General features: G+C 51.1%; 8 protein-coding genes across 8 annotated transcripts; 5 read left to right on the top strand and 3 right to left on the bottom strand.

The window, feature by feature from the left end:
* Nucleotides 1-864: 864 nt before the first annotated feature.
* NUU61_001954 (histone chaperone napB) lies at nt 865-2,141 on the top strand (the record flags this gene model as incomplete). The annotated part of the gene is made up of 3 exons (XM_056652536.1): nt 865-985; nt 1,131-1,973; nt 2,026-2,141. The coding sequence occupies 3 exons, from the start codon at nt 865-867 to the stop codon at nt 2,139-2,141; spliced, it is 1,080 nt and encodes a 359-aa protein (XP_056513603.1).
* A 196-nt stretch (nt 2,142-2,337) lies between these two features.
* On the bottom strand, nt 2,338-3,087 carry NUU61_001953 (SNARE domain protein; the record flags this gene model as incomplete). Its single annotated transcript, XM_056652535.1, has 2 exons — nt 2,338-2,983; nt 3,053-3,087. 2 exons carry the CDS (start codon nt 3,085-3,087, stop codon nt 2,338-2,340), a joined length of 681 nt encoding a protein of 226 aa, XP_056513602.1.
* A 196-nt stretch (nt 3,088-3,283) lies between these two features.
* On the top strand, nt 3,284-5,230 carry NUU61_001952 (uncharacterized protein; the record flags this gene model as incomplete). The annotated part of the gene is made up of 1 exon (XM_056652534.1): nt 3,284-5,230. The coding sequence occupies one exon, from the start codon at nt 3,284-3,286 to the stop codon at nt 5,228-5,230; it is 1,947 nt and encodes a 648-aa protein (XP_056513601.1).
* Nucleotides 5,231-5,630: 400 nt separating this feature from the next.
* On the bottom strand, nt 5,631-6,425 carry NUU61_001951 (alpha/beta hydrolase; the record flags this gene model as incomplete). Its single annotated transcript, XM_056652533.1, has 1 exon — nt 5,631-6,425. One exon carries the CDS (start codon nt 6,423-6,425, stop codon nt 5,631-5,633), a length of 795 nt encoding a protein of 264 aa, XP_056513600.1.
* Nucleotides 6,426-8,173: 1,748 nt separating this feature from the next.
* On the top strand, nt 8,174-8,786 carry NUU61_001950 (DUF3759 domain-containing protein; the record flags this gene model as incomplete). Its single annotated transcript, XM_056652532.1, has 3 exons — nt 8,174-8,189; nt 8,323-8,454; nt 8,545-8,786. The coding sequence occupies 3 exons, from the start codon at nt 8,174-8,176 to the stop codon at nt 8,784-8,786; spliced, it is 390 nt and encodes a 129-aa protein (XP_056513599.1).
* A 275-nt stretch (nt 8,787-9,061) lies between these two features.
* Nucleotides 9,062-9,244, bottom strand: NUU61_001949 (uncharacterized protein; the record flags this gene model as incomplete). The annotated part of the gene is made up of 1 exon (XM_056652531.1): nt 9,062-9,244. The coding sequence occupies one exon, from the start codon at nt 9,242-9,244 to the stop codon at nt 9,062-9,064; it is 183 nt and encodes a 60-aa protein (XP_056513598.1).
* Nucleotides 9,245-10,130: 886 nt separating this feature from the next.
* Nucleotides 10,131-10,381, top strand: NUU61_001948 (uncharacterized protein; the record flags this gene model as incomplete). The annotated part of the gene is made up of 2 exons (XM_056652530.1): nt 10,131-10,211; nt 10,250-10,381. The coding sequence occupies 2 exons, from the start codon at nt 10,131-10,133 to the stop codon at nt 10,379-10,381; spliced, it is 213 nt and encodes a 70-aa protein (XP_056513597.1).
* Nucleotides 10,382-10,771: 390 nt separating this feature from the next.
* NUU61_001947 (uncharacterized protein) lies at nt 10,772-11,652 on the top strand (the record flags this gene model as incomplete). Its single annotated transcript, XM_056652529.1, has 3 exons — nt 10,772-10,826; nt 11,456-11,550; nt 11,599-11,652. The coding sequence occupies 3 exons, from the start codon at nt 10,772-10,774 to the stop codon at nt 11,650-11,652; spliced, it is 204 nt and encodes a 67-aa protein (XP_056513596.1).
* Nucleotides 11,653-12,228: the final 576 nt, after the last annotated feature.

Raw genomic sequence — 12,228 nt, 5'->3', positions numbered from 1 at the left:
TATTGTTTGCCTTTCTTCGGATAGGATAGTCGAAAAAGCAACGAGTGCCCACGGGCTGTGCTGATTGGGGATTACGTGCTGGGCAGCGATCGGGGTTTGTCCACGGGTATTCTAAGAGAAATTCGGTTGGTGAGATCGTGTCAGTTTGGGTATAGTCATTTTTTGTAGCATTGATTTTTGAGTCTGAGGCCATTGATGATGAGGGGAGTAGTACACAATTATACAGTTTTTTTTTTTTTTTTTTTTTTTTTTTTTTCTTCTTATTTATACTCTGAGTTCTCTAGTAAGGTCTTTTTACTCTTCTAACTTTGCTGCAATTTTACAACTCTTAGAATACTCAATTTAATTCCTAATATATGTGTCTGGCTAGGAAAATCTCTGCAGAATCCTCAATCCCACCAAGCCCATTGCGTCACTCTCCCAGCGTCGCACTCGACACCTCAGGCCGCGACTTAATATCCACCCCCCACTTTCTAACCCGTCATCCCCTCGTTGCCCGGTGCACCAGCGGTACATTACCTCTACATAACAGGTACTCTCCACCTGCTACAATCACCACGCTATCACTAGGTAGTCAGGAAGTACTTTTTAAGTACATCGGAGCTTCCCACCCCCATCGGACTAAAGTTTCTGATCGCATCGACAGCTTTTTTTTTCTTTCTCTTTTTGATGATCGGCTGAATTTTTTGCTTTTTTCTCTTTTCCCTCTTCAGTCGTGCCGTGTCTTCCTCCATTTCATTTTCTTTTCTCTTCCTTTTCCTTTTCTTTCTCTATCTCTTCGTCTTCTCTCCCATCTCACGTCTCGTGTATACCTTTTCAAGCTTAAGCTTTCCTCTATTTGCCCCCTCTCTTTCTTCTTACACCATGTCTGCCGGTGACGACCAGTCTCTCCTCGACCGCGTCGAGATCCCTAGCATCCCCAAGGACGCGGCCAGGAAGATCGCTTACTTGGAGGAGGAGTTTATCCGTGCTGAGGTTGACCAATGTAAGTTTGTATTTTGATCATGGTTGTTAGCTGGTTCATTGAGCCATTGCCTGCAATTGAAGTCTATTAAAGCAGAATTGGATGCTCCATCTATTATGCTTATTTGAAACACCATTGGAAAGAAATGCAATGCTGACCTCCACAGTGCGCAAGTCGGTCCCCGTCCTCAAGCCGCTGTTCCAGAAGCGCAATGAGATCATCAACATCCCCGACGTGCAGAGCGACTTCTGGATCCGCGTATTCTCCAGCGCGCCCGCCGAGGTCGACGAGTACGTCCTGCCGACCGACGCGGCGGCGCTGGGCTCGGCCCTGAAGAACCTGACGGTGGAGCGGTTCGAGGTCAACGACAAGGGCGAGGGCGAGCCGCGCAGCCTGCGGTTCACCTTCGACTTCCACACCGGCGAGAACAACCCGTTCTTCGAGAACTCGCAGCTGGTTAAGGAGTTTTCCTGGCGCAAGCAGATCACCAAGACCGCCAAGGGCAAGTCCCGCACCTGGGAGGGTCTGGTCTCCGAGCCCGTGCGCATCAACTGGAAGAAGGACATGGATCTGACCAAGGGTCTCCTGGACGCTGCCTGCGACTTGGCCGACGCCGAGAAGAAGCAGGGCGGTGACCGCAAGAAGCTGCCCCAGTACGAGGCCCTCGTTAAGAAGGTTGCCGAGGCCGAGGCCGAGGCTATGAACGCCGACGAGGACGACGACGAGGGTATGGAGAGCCCTGCCGGCCTGAGCTTCTTCGCCTGGTTCGGTTACCGCGGCCGCGATGTCTCTGCGGAGCAGTCCAAGCAGGCTACCAAGGAGGACGACGAGCGGTGGGCCAAGATCGTCAAGGGCGAGAATGTCGACGAGGACGAGGACGAGGACGATGAGGATGATGATGACGACGACGAGGAGGATGACCTCGAGGACGCCGAGATCTTCGCCGACGGCGAGGAGCTTGCTGTTGCCATTGCCGAGGACCTCTGGCCCGAGGCCCTCAAGTATTACGGTATGTACCAACCCAAACCCAAGACCAAGAACTTTACATTGACAGACACCAGTGCAATCGTTCGAGATCGGTGATGACCTTTCCGAGATCGACATCGACGAGATGGATGAGGATGAGGATGAAGCGGAAGGCGAGGACGCGCAGCCGCGCAAGAAGGCGCGCACCTAAATCATTCGCTATTTCGCCGATGAACGCCATGCATGGTAGCCCGATTCATGTAATATCACAGGACGATGACGAGAATTAATAATAAGACGAGGACAAAGATCAGCGTCGCGATGCAAAAGGAGGACATTGTATCTAGGTTCCCCACAAAAGTTAGCTCAAATTGATGATTCCCCTATTTTTCGATAGTTCAGTGAGATCACAGCGTAAACAACTCACCTTCGTTCTTGCGGACGATATGTTTAATGCGCGACATCCCATTGTTCAGCTTCCCGCCTACACGGTCGGCCAGCGTATCGACCTCATCGATCATAACCGCCTGGTCCTCCAACTCCCGGCCCATATCATTTGCTTGCTGCCGCAGATTCCCAACCGTTCGAAACACGCCATCCAGCTGCTCATCCTGGTCATGCATCAGCTCTACCTGGCGCTGCTGCTCCAGCGAAGCATAGTAATCATCGCCGCCGCGACGCTCTTCCTCGTCCAGGGCAGCATCAAACTCGGTCGGATTCGGCACCTCAGTTGATGCGGCGGCAGCCTCTGAACTTGACACGGCCTGCTTCAGCTCCTGGCGCATCTTCTCGACCTCAGCCCCGACATCGTCGACGAGTTTCCGGCGCCGATGCACCTCGTCCAGCTCCAGGCCAAAGCGGTAGGGATCTTGCTCGATGGCGCGCACGCTCTCGACCAGGTCGTCTAAGTCGGCGCTCAGCTCGGTTAATGTGGTCTCGAGCTCTGAGCGGGCTTGCTTCAGCTCGGGATTTGAGGGGCTTTTGGCGAGAGACCGGATGCGGAGGTATGATGAGAAGAGGGGACGGCTGGATTGCAGTGTTGACAAGACATCTCTGTGACGGACAGGTTGAGTTAGCTGGGGGTATGACACTTGTAAATGAACTAAAAATCATGGGCCTCACGCTTGGACTTGGAGGAAAGGGTCTGCGTTCTCCATGGCTGCGGTGTGGTTCTAGCGATGTTGGGGATGGACTCATCCAACTCTCGTGTCCGGAGAGTCGATCAGATGACTCAGCGCGAAAAATCCCGTGGCGATAAGGCCCAAGAAATCCCCACACTCGATAGCAGAAAACATCTTGGATGGCTTTGTGTGTGCGCCAAGTCGGCGATTTTTAGCATCCACGCCTTCCCGCATGGCTCGCACCCGCCCTCTCCCACTCTCCGATGAGTGGGCGGACCCCTCCGCATACGTCGATGCCCTCCTCTCCTTCGCAACCTCTTCCGTGTTGTTCATGAACCTGTGCGGCGGAGTCCATATCCTCGATTTCCTGACGCGCGAGCCTGATCTGTATACGACACTTTTACCAGAAGACTGGAGATTATTTTTTGAACAACATGGTATCCACGACATTCTGCACCTGCTGCTGCGAGAGGATATCGGCCCGCTACGAGAGACCGACAACACGGACAATGGCAGGACCTGGAACGGGGGCGCATTTCCTCCCCAGAGTCTCCTGGAATACATCCACAATGTCCGCCGACTGAGTCTCCGGCGCGAGTTCAACTCCCCGCATCCCAAGAAGAACGGTGGTTTGCCGCGACACATCGCTGTGGGCATGAACCGCAAGAAATCGCATGAGGTCGAGAACTTCTCGCGCTATGTCGCGTCGTTGTCGGAAACTATCAATGAACGCCGCGGCGAGCCAGTGTCACATATTGTGGATTTCGGGTCCGGGCAGAACTATCTGGGGCGCACGCTTGCCAGCTCGCCTTATCATAAACATATTATTGCCATTGAGCGAAAGCACCAGTACATCAGCGGTGCCAAGGGCATGGATGTGCAAGCCAGATTGGCAAAAATGGAGAAGAAGACGGTTTATGTGCACAACCGGAAAAAGTCGTGCGACGAGTGCAACGAGACCCCTGATGGGTCTTCTGCGAAGAGGGATGAGACAACCAAGTCAGAAGCGGAAGTACCAGAACCCTCAACGCATGATGTGCCACAAGAGTCTGCTGGGAACGAGGAGGATGTGACCATGTTCAAAATGCTGGGTGAAATCAGTCTCGAACCTGATGAGCTGCTCGGTTCGGTTACTAAATACCCGCCGAGACCGAAGGCCGAGAAGCCGGGTATTGACACCAGAGGCAAGATAAGCTACATTGAACACGAAATCGAAGATGGGTACTTGGAACCCATTATCGAGCATGTGGTGGATCCAAAATCTGCGGTGGTGCAGAATGGAACAACCGCAGAGGATGAAGCATCCTCAGTTACGGTTCAGGCCGACGAACAGAAGAAGGGCGACGCCCGCGTGATGGTGGTGTCCTTGCATTCATGCGGCAACCTCGTCCACCACGGAGTGCGATCTCTGGTGCTCAACCCGTCAGTGGTGGCCATTGCGATGATCGGCTGCTGCTACAACCTCTTAACCGAGCGTCTCGGCCCAGCCTCATACAAACTCCCTATCCTGCGATCCCTCCATCCGCGTCTGAGAACCACTGGCACTGCATACGATCCTCACGGGTTCCCCATGTCCAAGTTCTACGAGGAATACCAACACAACGGCACTATAGGTATGAAGCTCAACATCACCGCCCGTGCAATGGCCGTACAGGCGCCATATAACTGGGGCCGCGAAGACAGCGAAGCCTTTTTCACTCGGCATTATTACCGCGCTCTCCTTCAGCGCATCCTTGTTGACCGCCAGGTCATCCCCAAACCAGAGATTCCAAAGGATCTATACGCCGAGGAGTCTGACTCGTCCGAGAGGGGCACCACTGCGTTGATTGTCGGGTCCCTGCGCAAGTCGGCATTCGAGTCTTTCTCTGCGTACGTTCGCGCCGCGACGATCAAACTCAGCCGCGACGTGGAACGCGGCGCCAAGGTTCAGGAAGAAATCGGTGGCATGTCCGAGGAGGACATCCATCGCTATGAGTTCGAGTACCGGCACACGCAGAAGAATCTCAGCGTTGTATGGAGTTTGATGGCGTTTAGCGCCACGGTTGTCGAGGCGGTTATTGTTGTTGACCGCTGGCTGTTTCTGCGTGAGCATGACGCTGTCAAGGAGTGCTGGGTTGAGCCGGTCTTTGAATACGACGCGAGTCCGCGAAACCTGGCTGTTGTCGGGGTTAAGAAGTGATGACCCAAGGATGGTGTGAAGAACGAAAGACACAAGGCCGAGACTTGCATATTTGGGCTACCCTCACCGGCGATGATGATGAGTACATGATCTTATGACGGGTTGTATAGACTTGCAAGCTTGGGCTGGGATGAGCCATGGCATGCGAATGACTTGATAGATGTACAGCTATGAATAGGCCCAAAAGCGATACCATTCAACTTTGTACTGTGCTCTATCACCTCTCGGTGTTGAATGGCTTGCGTGATACGACCGAGTCAGCTGGTGGCAGTGGCAGGTCACTGAAGCGTCGTGGATATCGCAATACAAGCCCATCTGCTTTCCTGCGTAGCATCAAGACATAATATAAAGATTTCGAAGTCTTCTTCTCTTTTTTTTTTCATTTTGAGCATATATAGCGTCATGTAATTTCGACGCTGCCCTCCGGCACTCCCTGCCGACTGCGCAACCGCCGCGCAAAGAACTGCATGACAGGCAGCATCTCATCGCGGTTCGAGGGCATGCCATCGCCCTTGCGCGCATAGCGGCTCAGCTCAACAAACTCAAAGACCTCCTCCGTCCTCCGCACCGCAGCATCCGACACGGCCACCGAGTCCCGGCCCGCAACCAGCAGGACGGGCGAGCGGTTTTTCGCGCCAGCGCGGGACCCCGACAGTGGGTAGGGAGCACCAATGGAGATCACACCAGCCAGCGCACCAGTCTGTTGTTGTTGTTGTTGCTGTTGCAATTGATCCTGTTGTTCAGAGGAACCTCTCCCCAACCCCAACTCCCTCGCCGCCACCAACCCAGCCATCCCGCCCTGTCCGAACCCTAGCACAATAATCTCGCGCAGCGCATAACCGCACTTACCCAGCAAGCAGCCGCGTATGACGTCGTCGACCAGCGTCGCCGTGCTCCGCGTCAACCCCGCGTCCATGTCCAGCCCGCCCGTCCCCGTGTCGAAGGCGACATCGTCGCCCCAGTGGAAGCCGCCCAGGTCGAAGGGGAGCGGGGCCGGCGCTTGCACGGTGACGACGGTTGTTTCGGGGAGCTGCAGCGCGCGCGCGAAGGATGTGAAGGCGGCGGCTGTGTCGCCAAGGCCGTGGAGGAGGAGGAGAATATTGGGGGCTGGGGCGGTGGAGGGCGTCGGTGGGTGCGTGATGGTTACTTTGAGGTGGGAGGGGAAGTCGGTTGGGGTGGGGGTTTTGGTGGGCATGATGATGGCTTGTGGTGACTGCCCTCAATGGTGCCCAGGTGGTTTGCCCGAGTGATTTCGAAGGAGGGATTGAGTGTGCTGCACGTGTTTTTTTTTTCCCTTCTTACTTCTCGGAGTCACCGATGGGAGCTTCACGACGCTCAGGCGTGAGGGGGAAGGGCTGTGGCTGTGGACAGTGGCTTGTTTGAAGGGCCTTGAGAACCAATGCCGCAAGAATTATGATTGTCTTGGAGTGGGGCAGAGTATTTCCTCGGTATTGCTGGTGCCTGGCAATGGAAGTTAATTGCATGGCAAATGCACTGCACTGATCTTTGGGCATTTCCGGATGCAATTATGCAGGGGAATGCATATCTTGATGGGATCTTCGTTTCGGGTATATTGTGACATTCATGTCCGAGTATAGCATCTATAGGGACTGGTCCCCGTACAGACCCTCTCATGGGGATTTTAGAGATCAATTGATCCAATACTATCAGCCAAAAGCCTCTCATTAATCCATCCTCTCCATCAATATTTATTTAGATCACATTGTGGCGGGACTCCGCCACAGGAGCCGTACGTAACGGCATCTCCGACCAAAACTGCCTCACAATACACGTCCATACCAGGAGTCATTCACATATACATCCATCAAAAAAAAAGTCCTATACTCCAGCAAAATACAGCAAATACACAATTCCCATGGACACTTCGTTGGATGTTCACCGCCACTCAGGCGAAGTGAGGTGGCTGAGGCCGAGCTCGTAGGGCGAGGACAAGCCTCGGACAAGAGAAGCTTGGCTCGGCTGCGTTGGGCCGATGCATCCATACAGAGAGGTATTTCAAGGGTACAGTGGACTATACCACTAACTCTGAAGCAGTTAGACCACCTGTATACACCCTTTTATTTGTCGGTCGAGCGGAGTAGGGCTGACCCGACCCCATCAGGGGGCCCATCAGATCAGCGCAATTGGGGGGAGCCCGGTGGGACACACTCGTAACACTGAGGACCGGATGTTGAAACCCGCCTGGACAATACACAATCGAAAGCAATACACGTCAGTGTTCCGCATTTATGGCATTGCAGAGGGGAGAGGGGAACGTATGTCGAAGGAATGCGGTGCGCACCTCATCTCGCCCGTGCATTGGGGGGAGAAAGTCTGCTAGACCAGATTCCCCCCTGATGGCCGAGCTCTGGATCATCTCAGAGCGTGTCCACATGGGTTCGGCAAAGACATATCCCTCCATCGATTGGAGACCCTTTCCTCCTTCTCATCGCCTCTTTCTCTGCGTGTTTTCTGTTGGATCATCCCGTCTGCCAGATGATTCCACGAGATCAACAATACATATGCCCTCTCCTTCTTTCCCAATGCCCCGGATACCCAACAATGGCCGAGAAATGGCGGTGCGATCTGCTGTGCCCCACCGGCTGGAGGGGCGAAAGCCATCGGATGCACACTTGGACCCGTGGTCCAACCGTATAATGAAGGAGGGGACCCTGCTCCATCTGCCTACGACTCTCCTACCAGAGAGCCGAAAGGAAGAGGCATCAGCCACTCAGTCCTCAGATTGGACGGTGGGGCGCCAGCTGAGACAGAAGCTCCTGAGGAGCATACGTAGCACACTTCTGGAGGTTTCCGTCAGCGGTGGCATAGCTATAAGATCCACTCATCGCCCCTCCCCCTCCCTCTCCTTTCTTTCCATCATTCACATACTCTCTCTTCCTCTTCTCTTTTCATCCTTTTCTCTTTCCACATACTATATTCACAATGGCCTGGGGCTGGGGTAAGTCTTTTTTGTTCTTGATATGCATCTCTGCATCATCCTCGCCTTAGTACATGCAGAGCAACAGGTCTCTGCATTTGCATGCGTCTACATCAGCCGCAAGACATCCAGAACCAGACTGACCGGAAACTAGGTGACTCTGACAACGCGCACCAGCAGGTGTACGGCGAGAAGAAGCACGAGAGCCACTTCTCTCATGAGCTGATCGCCGGCGCCGCCTCATTCGAGGGCATGAAGGCCTGGGAGGACCACCAGCGCAAGCAGGGTATGCCTTCTCCACTCTCCCCTCCCCTCCCTTTTATCCTATCTTACCGCATTCATTGCTCCACGTTCTGACTGTGTTTGACTGGAACAGGCAAGACTGTCAGCCACTCCTTCGCCAAGGAGGCCATCGCCGGCCTCGTCGGCGCTGAGGTCGACAAGCTGGCCGAGACCAAGGGTCTGGACGAGGCCGACCGCCTCCGTGCTCACGAGCACGCCAAGAAGAACTCCCACCAGATGTACGACGAGCACTACGTCCAGGGCCACGGTGCCGACCAATACGAGCCTGAGCGCTACGGCCGCCACGACCGCTTCGATGCTCCCGGCCGCTGGTAATTGCGCTTAGTCTTGAGGTTCTATCTGCTGGATTGGAGGTTTCCTCGTGGATTTGAGAATAGCCTAGACTATAGAAATCTAGCATAATTCCTCGAAGTATTTCGGCGTGGAGAGTCACTATGTAGGTTACCCTTAAAGTAAAGGAATGGCATGTCAAAAGATTCTATAGCCGCCCCAAGATGTGGTGAAACACAAGGCCTCTTCCATCACGGATACTTATCCTTTGTCTACCAATGAAGTGGGGTATAGTATATAGTAATTCGAGAAATATGATATTATAATGCCAGCCACTCGTGTCGCAACAGCTCGGCAGCCGGCTTGCGCCGCAATGCTTCAACTGTCAACATCCCCTGGAAGGAGTCAAATAAAGTAGGCACCTCCACGCGTGGCATGTCTTCGGGTTTGATAAAAGGCTTCTCGGCGCCATTGACTAATCTCTCGAGCTGGGTTGATTGCATATTCGGGATGCGATGAAGACGACCTGTAATAGATGTATTAGCACGGCCAGTCGAGATATGCAGTGGAGAGCTCTGTATCCTGACCACCTTCGTTGAAGAACTCCGCAGTCCGACTCCCTTTCCGGAGAAGCTCCGGGGGGAATTTCCCCTAAGATTTCAATGGTTCTTGCAAGACGATCATCATCGACTGTTCATGTGCCTTTCTTAGATGCTGTCCCTGAAAAGGAGACTTTGCCCTGAACAAACTCGATAATCTGCAAATGGGGGTGAGAATTGGAAAGTGTGAAAAAACAATCATTACCCGTTCTGAAATCATGGTACTTCCGAGACATCCAAGACTCCAGATATCAACTGCAGTGTCCCAAGGTGCGCCAATTGTGACTTCTTGTGCCCGCAGAGCTGGTGATTGGATGAATTCTGACAGATGGTTGTCTGTCCAAGAAGCTATTGCCGTATTAGTATCGCTTAAAAATGTGGACAATAGAGAAGCACCTACCCACGCCGAATCGACAATTCTGACACGGGGTTCCCGCATCTCTGATATGAGAGGCGTCTTCATGACTTCTCGGAGAGGGACGGAATGCCCGTTCAGATCCTGGGCCCGAGCAGGGGTTTCTGATACATCTTTGGAGATAGTGGATAGTGTTCTGCGAATCCTCCAGTTCGAGTAGGATGTTGGTCGGTTTCAAATCTATTCCGTGACAATCCTTAGCATCATAATATAGCGATATGAAAGTTCCGAACACTATCGTTCTATACCTGTATGAATGATACTACACCCTCGATGGAAGAAATCCAGTTCCAATAAGAGCTGTCGCGCAATCGTCCTTCCTGCCTTGACGGGCGGTTACCCGTCTGGGTATTTCGTGGTTTGAAAATCCAAATGATGACCGAGTACATCAAACACGAAGCACACATGTTGGCCATCGGGGCCTTCGTGCTTAAATTGGTCCAGAAGCGGCAGGACGTGGTTGCGGCCTTGTACAATCAGAACGAATTTCCGAGGAGGTGACGCTATATATAGATATCAAATCGGAAGGCCTACGCGATATCCTACGTGTAATACTACACGATATCAAAGCCACTAGCCTAATAGAGGATAAGCTATCGGCAATTCAGATAGAGTATTATCTCTAAGAAGACTGCTGATATAGGTTAGATCGGGTAAAATATCCTTTTCTCCTAGAGCTCGAAATATATACTGAAAATATAGATATCCTAGACTATGGATTCCCACGTTAGCACCTCCGTTTACTTATCAACTACCTTAAGTAAGCAGATTTAGCTGTCTCGTAGCGTCTCTCGTTAATGTTGTAGCATGGTTATATTATTTATAACCTTCTTTGGGCACTTTTCAAGCCTGGTTGCTATATTTATACTATATATATTGGCACAAAAGAGCCGCGATGGGTTATATTCGACGTAGGGGAAGAGATAACACAAAATGACGAGAAGTGGTTTAATCTTGAATACCGATTCCTTGATTATAATAGAGTTAAGTTCGGCGAGGCCGAAATCTTTCTGCGTATGCCAAAGTTCTGGGGCTTAAAGCCGATCGAGACCCTTAAGACCTTCCCTCTCTGTCACTATCTAAGATAGTAGCAAGTTCGGAAAGACTTAGTCGAGAGAGGCCAAAAGATTCGGGATTTAGCCGGCTTATATATTTAGTAAAGTTCATATTAATAGTCGAGTAATAGTGGACGCTATATTTTTCTATAAAATATAGCTAAACTACTCCCGCCCGTTACTCCGCGATATTAGGGTTAAGGATAAGGATAGAATTATAGTTATTTATATAGATACGATACTTATAGAGGACCGTGAGCGAGAAAAGGAGAAAATATAAGGGGACGGCGTGGATACCTAAAAACTAAGCAAGGCCGATTTGTTAATCGCTTGTCTAATAGTTTATTGTTTTAGCTTTAAAGAGAAAATATTCCGTATATAATATGATTAATAATATTTTAGGGACTAGCTAATATAATTCTAGTGGAGTACGTAGTTAGTGCTCTTAGAGACGTGAACTAGTTACCTAAATCGTTTGACTACCTATAAATTCCACTAGAGAATAAGATACTCTTTTTATTAACAGTAGATACCCGCTTAGGTCTAATACTGATAGTGCCTTTTAACGATATAATTAATAGAAAAGGTCAAGGACTTAATATCCTTCTAGAGTATATCGGTAAATTATTTATATACTATACTAAGGTTCTGTCCTAACCTATACTAGTGGCCTACCTAGCGTTGGAAAGACTTTCACGGTTAAAGCAACCTCGGAATATTTTAAGCTGCCTCTCTTTTCGGTACGAGCTAGTTATAGCGCTAATTGTGGCTCCTACTGATTTTTCTAGATATCCGTAGGCGAGCTCGTTGTCGACCACGGAGATTCTAACACGTTTAAGTAATAACTTGAAAATATATTCAAGATCGCTAAATATTTTAAAGCCGTGCTTCTCTTGGATAAGATAGATACGTTTATAGAGCAACGTATATCTTACCACGATACTCACAATCGCCTTATGACCGTTTTCCTCCGAAAGCTAGAATATTAGCAAGGAATCCTATTCTTAACTTCGAATCGGGGTATTCAGTTTAATAATACAATCCTTAGTCGGATCTATTTAATTATTAAGTATAAAGACTTGAGCAGGGGATTTTGTAGGGGCCTCTAGTCAACTTTTCTGAACAAGGCACGTGTAGTCCAAGGACCTGCCATGATCGAGGAGCACGACCTCCGACGATTGGAGCCTTTAGATCTCAATAGACAAGAGGTAGGGTCCGGAGTCGCTTGCCAAAGACAGCCTGATCTAGCCAGAAAATGCTTTGCAACGCCACCTGGACTAAGTTATCAAGGACTTGGGACAGGTTGGATTAGTTCCCGTCCAATTTTTGCCAGCAGTATTCTCCCGGCCCCGTTCCCAGATATCTATCACCTTTGATGAAGAGGCAACACTACACGGAAGGTGGTAACGAAGCCGACC

Source organism: Penicillium alfredii (genome assembly GCF_028826965.1).
Source record: "Penicillium alfredii strain IBT 34128 chromosome Unknown utg000004l_segment0_segment0, whole genome shotgun sequence".
In the NCBI taxonomy this organism is placed as follows: domain Eukaryota; kingdom Fungi; phylum Ascomycota; class Eurotiomycetes; order Eurotiales; family Aspergillaceae; genus Penicillium; species Penicillium alfredii.
The sequence above is the reverse complement of the archived record's forward strand: the minus strand, read 5'-3'. Positions and strand labels throughout refer to the sequence as shown.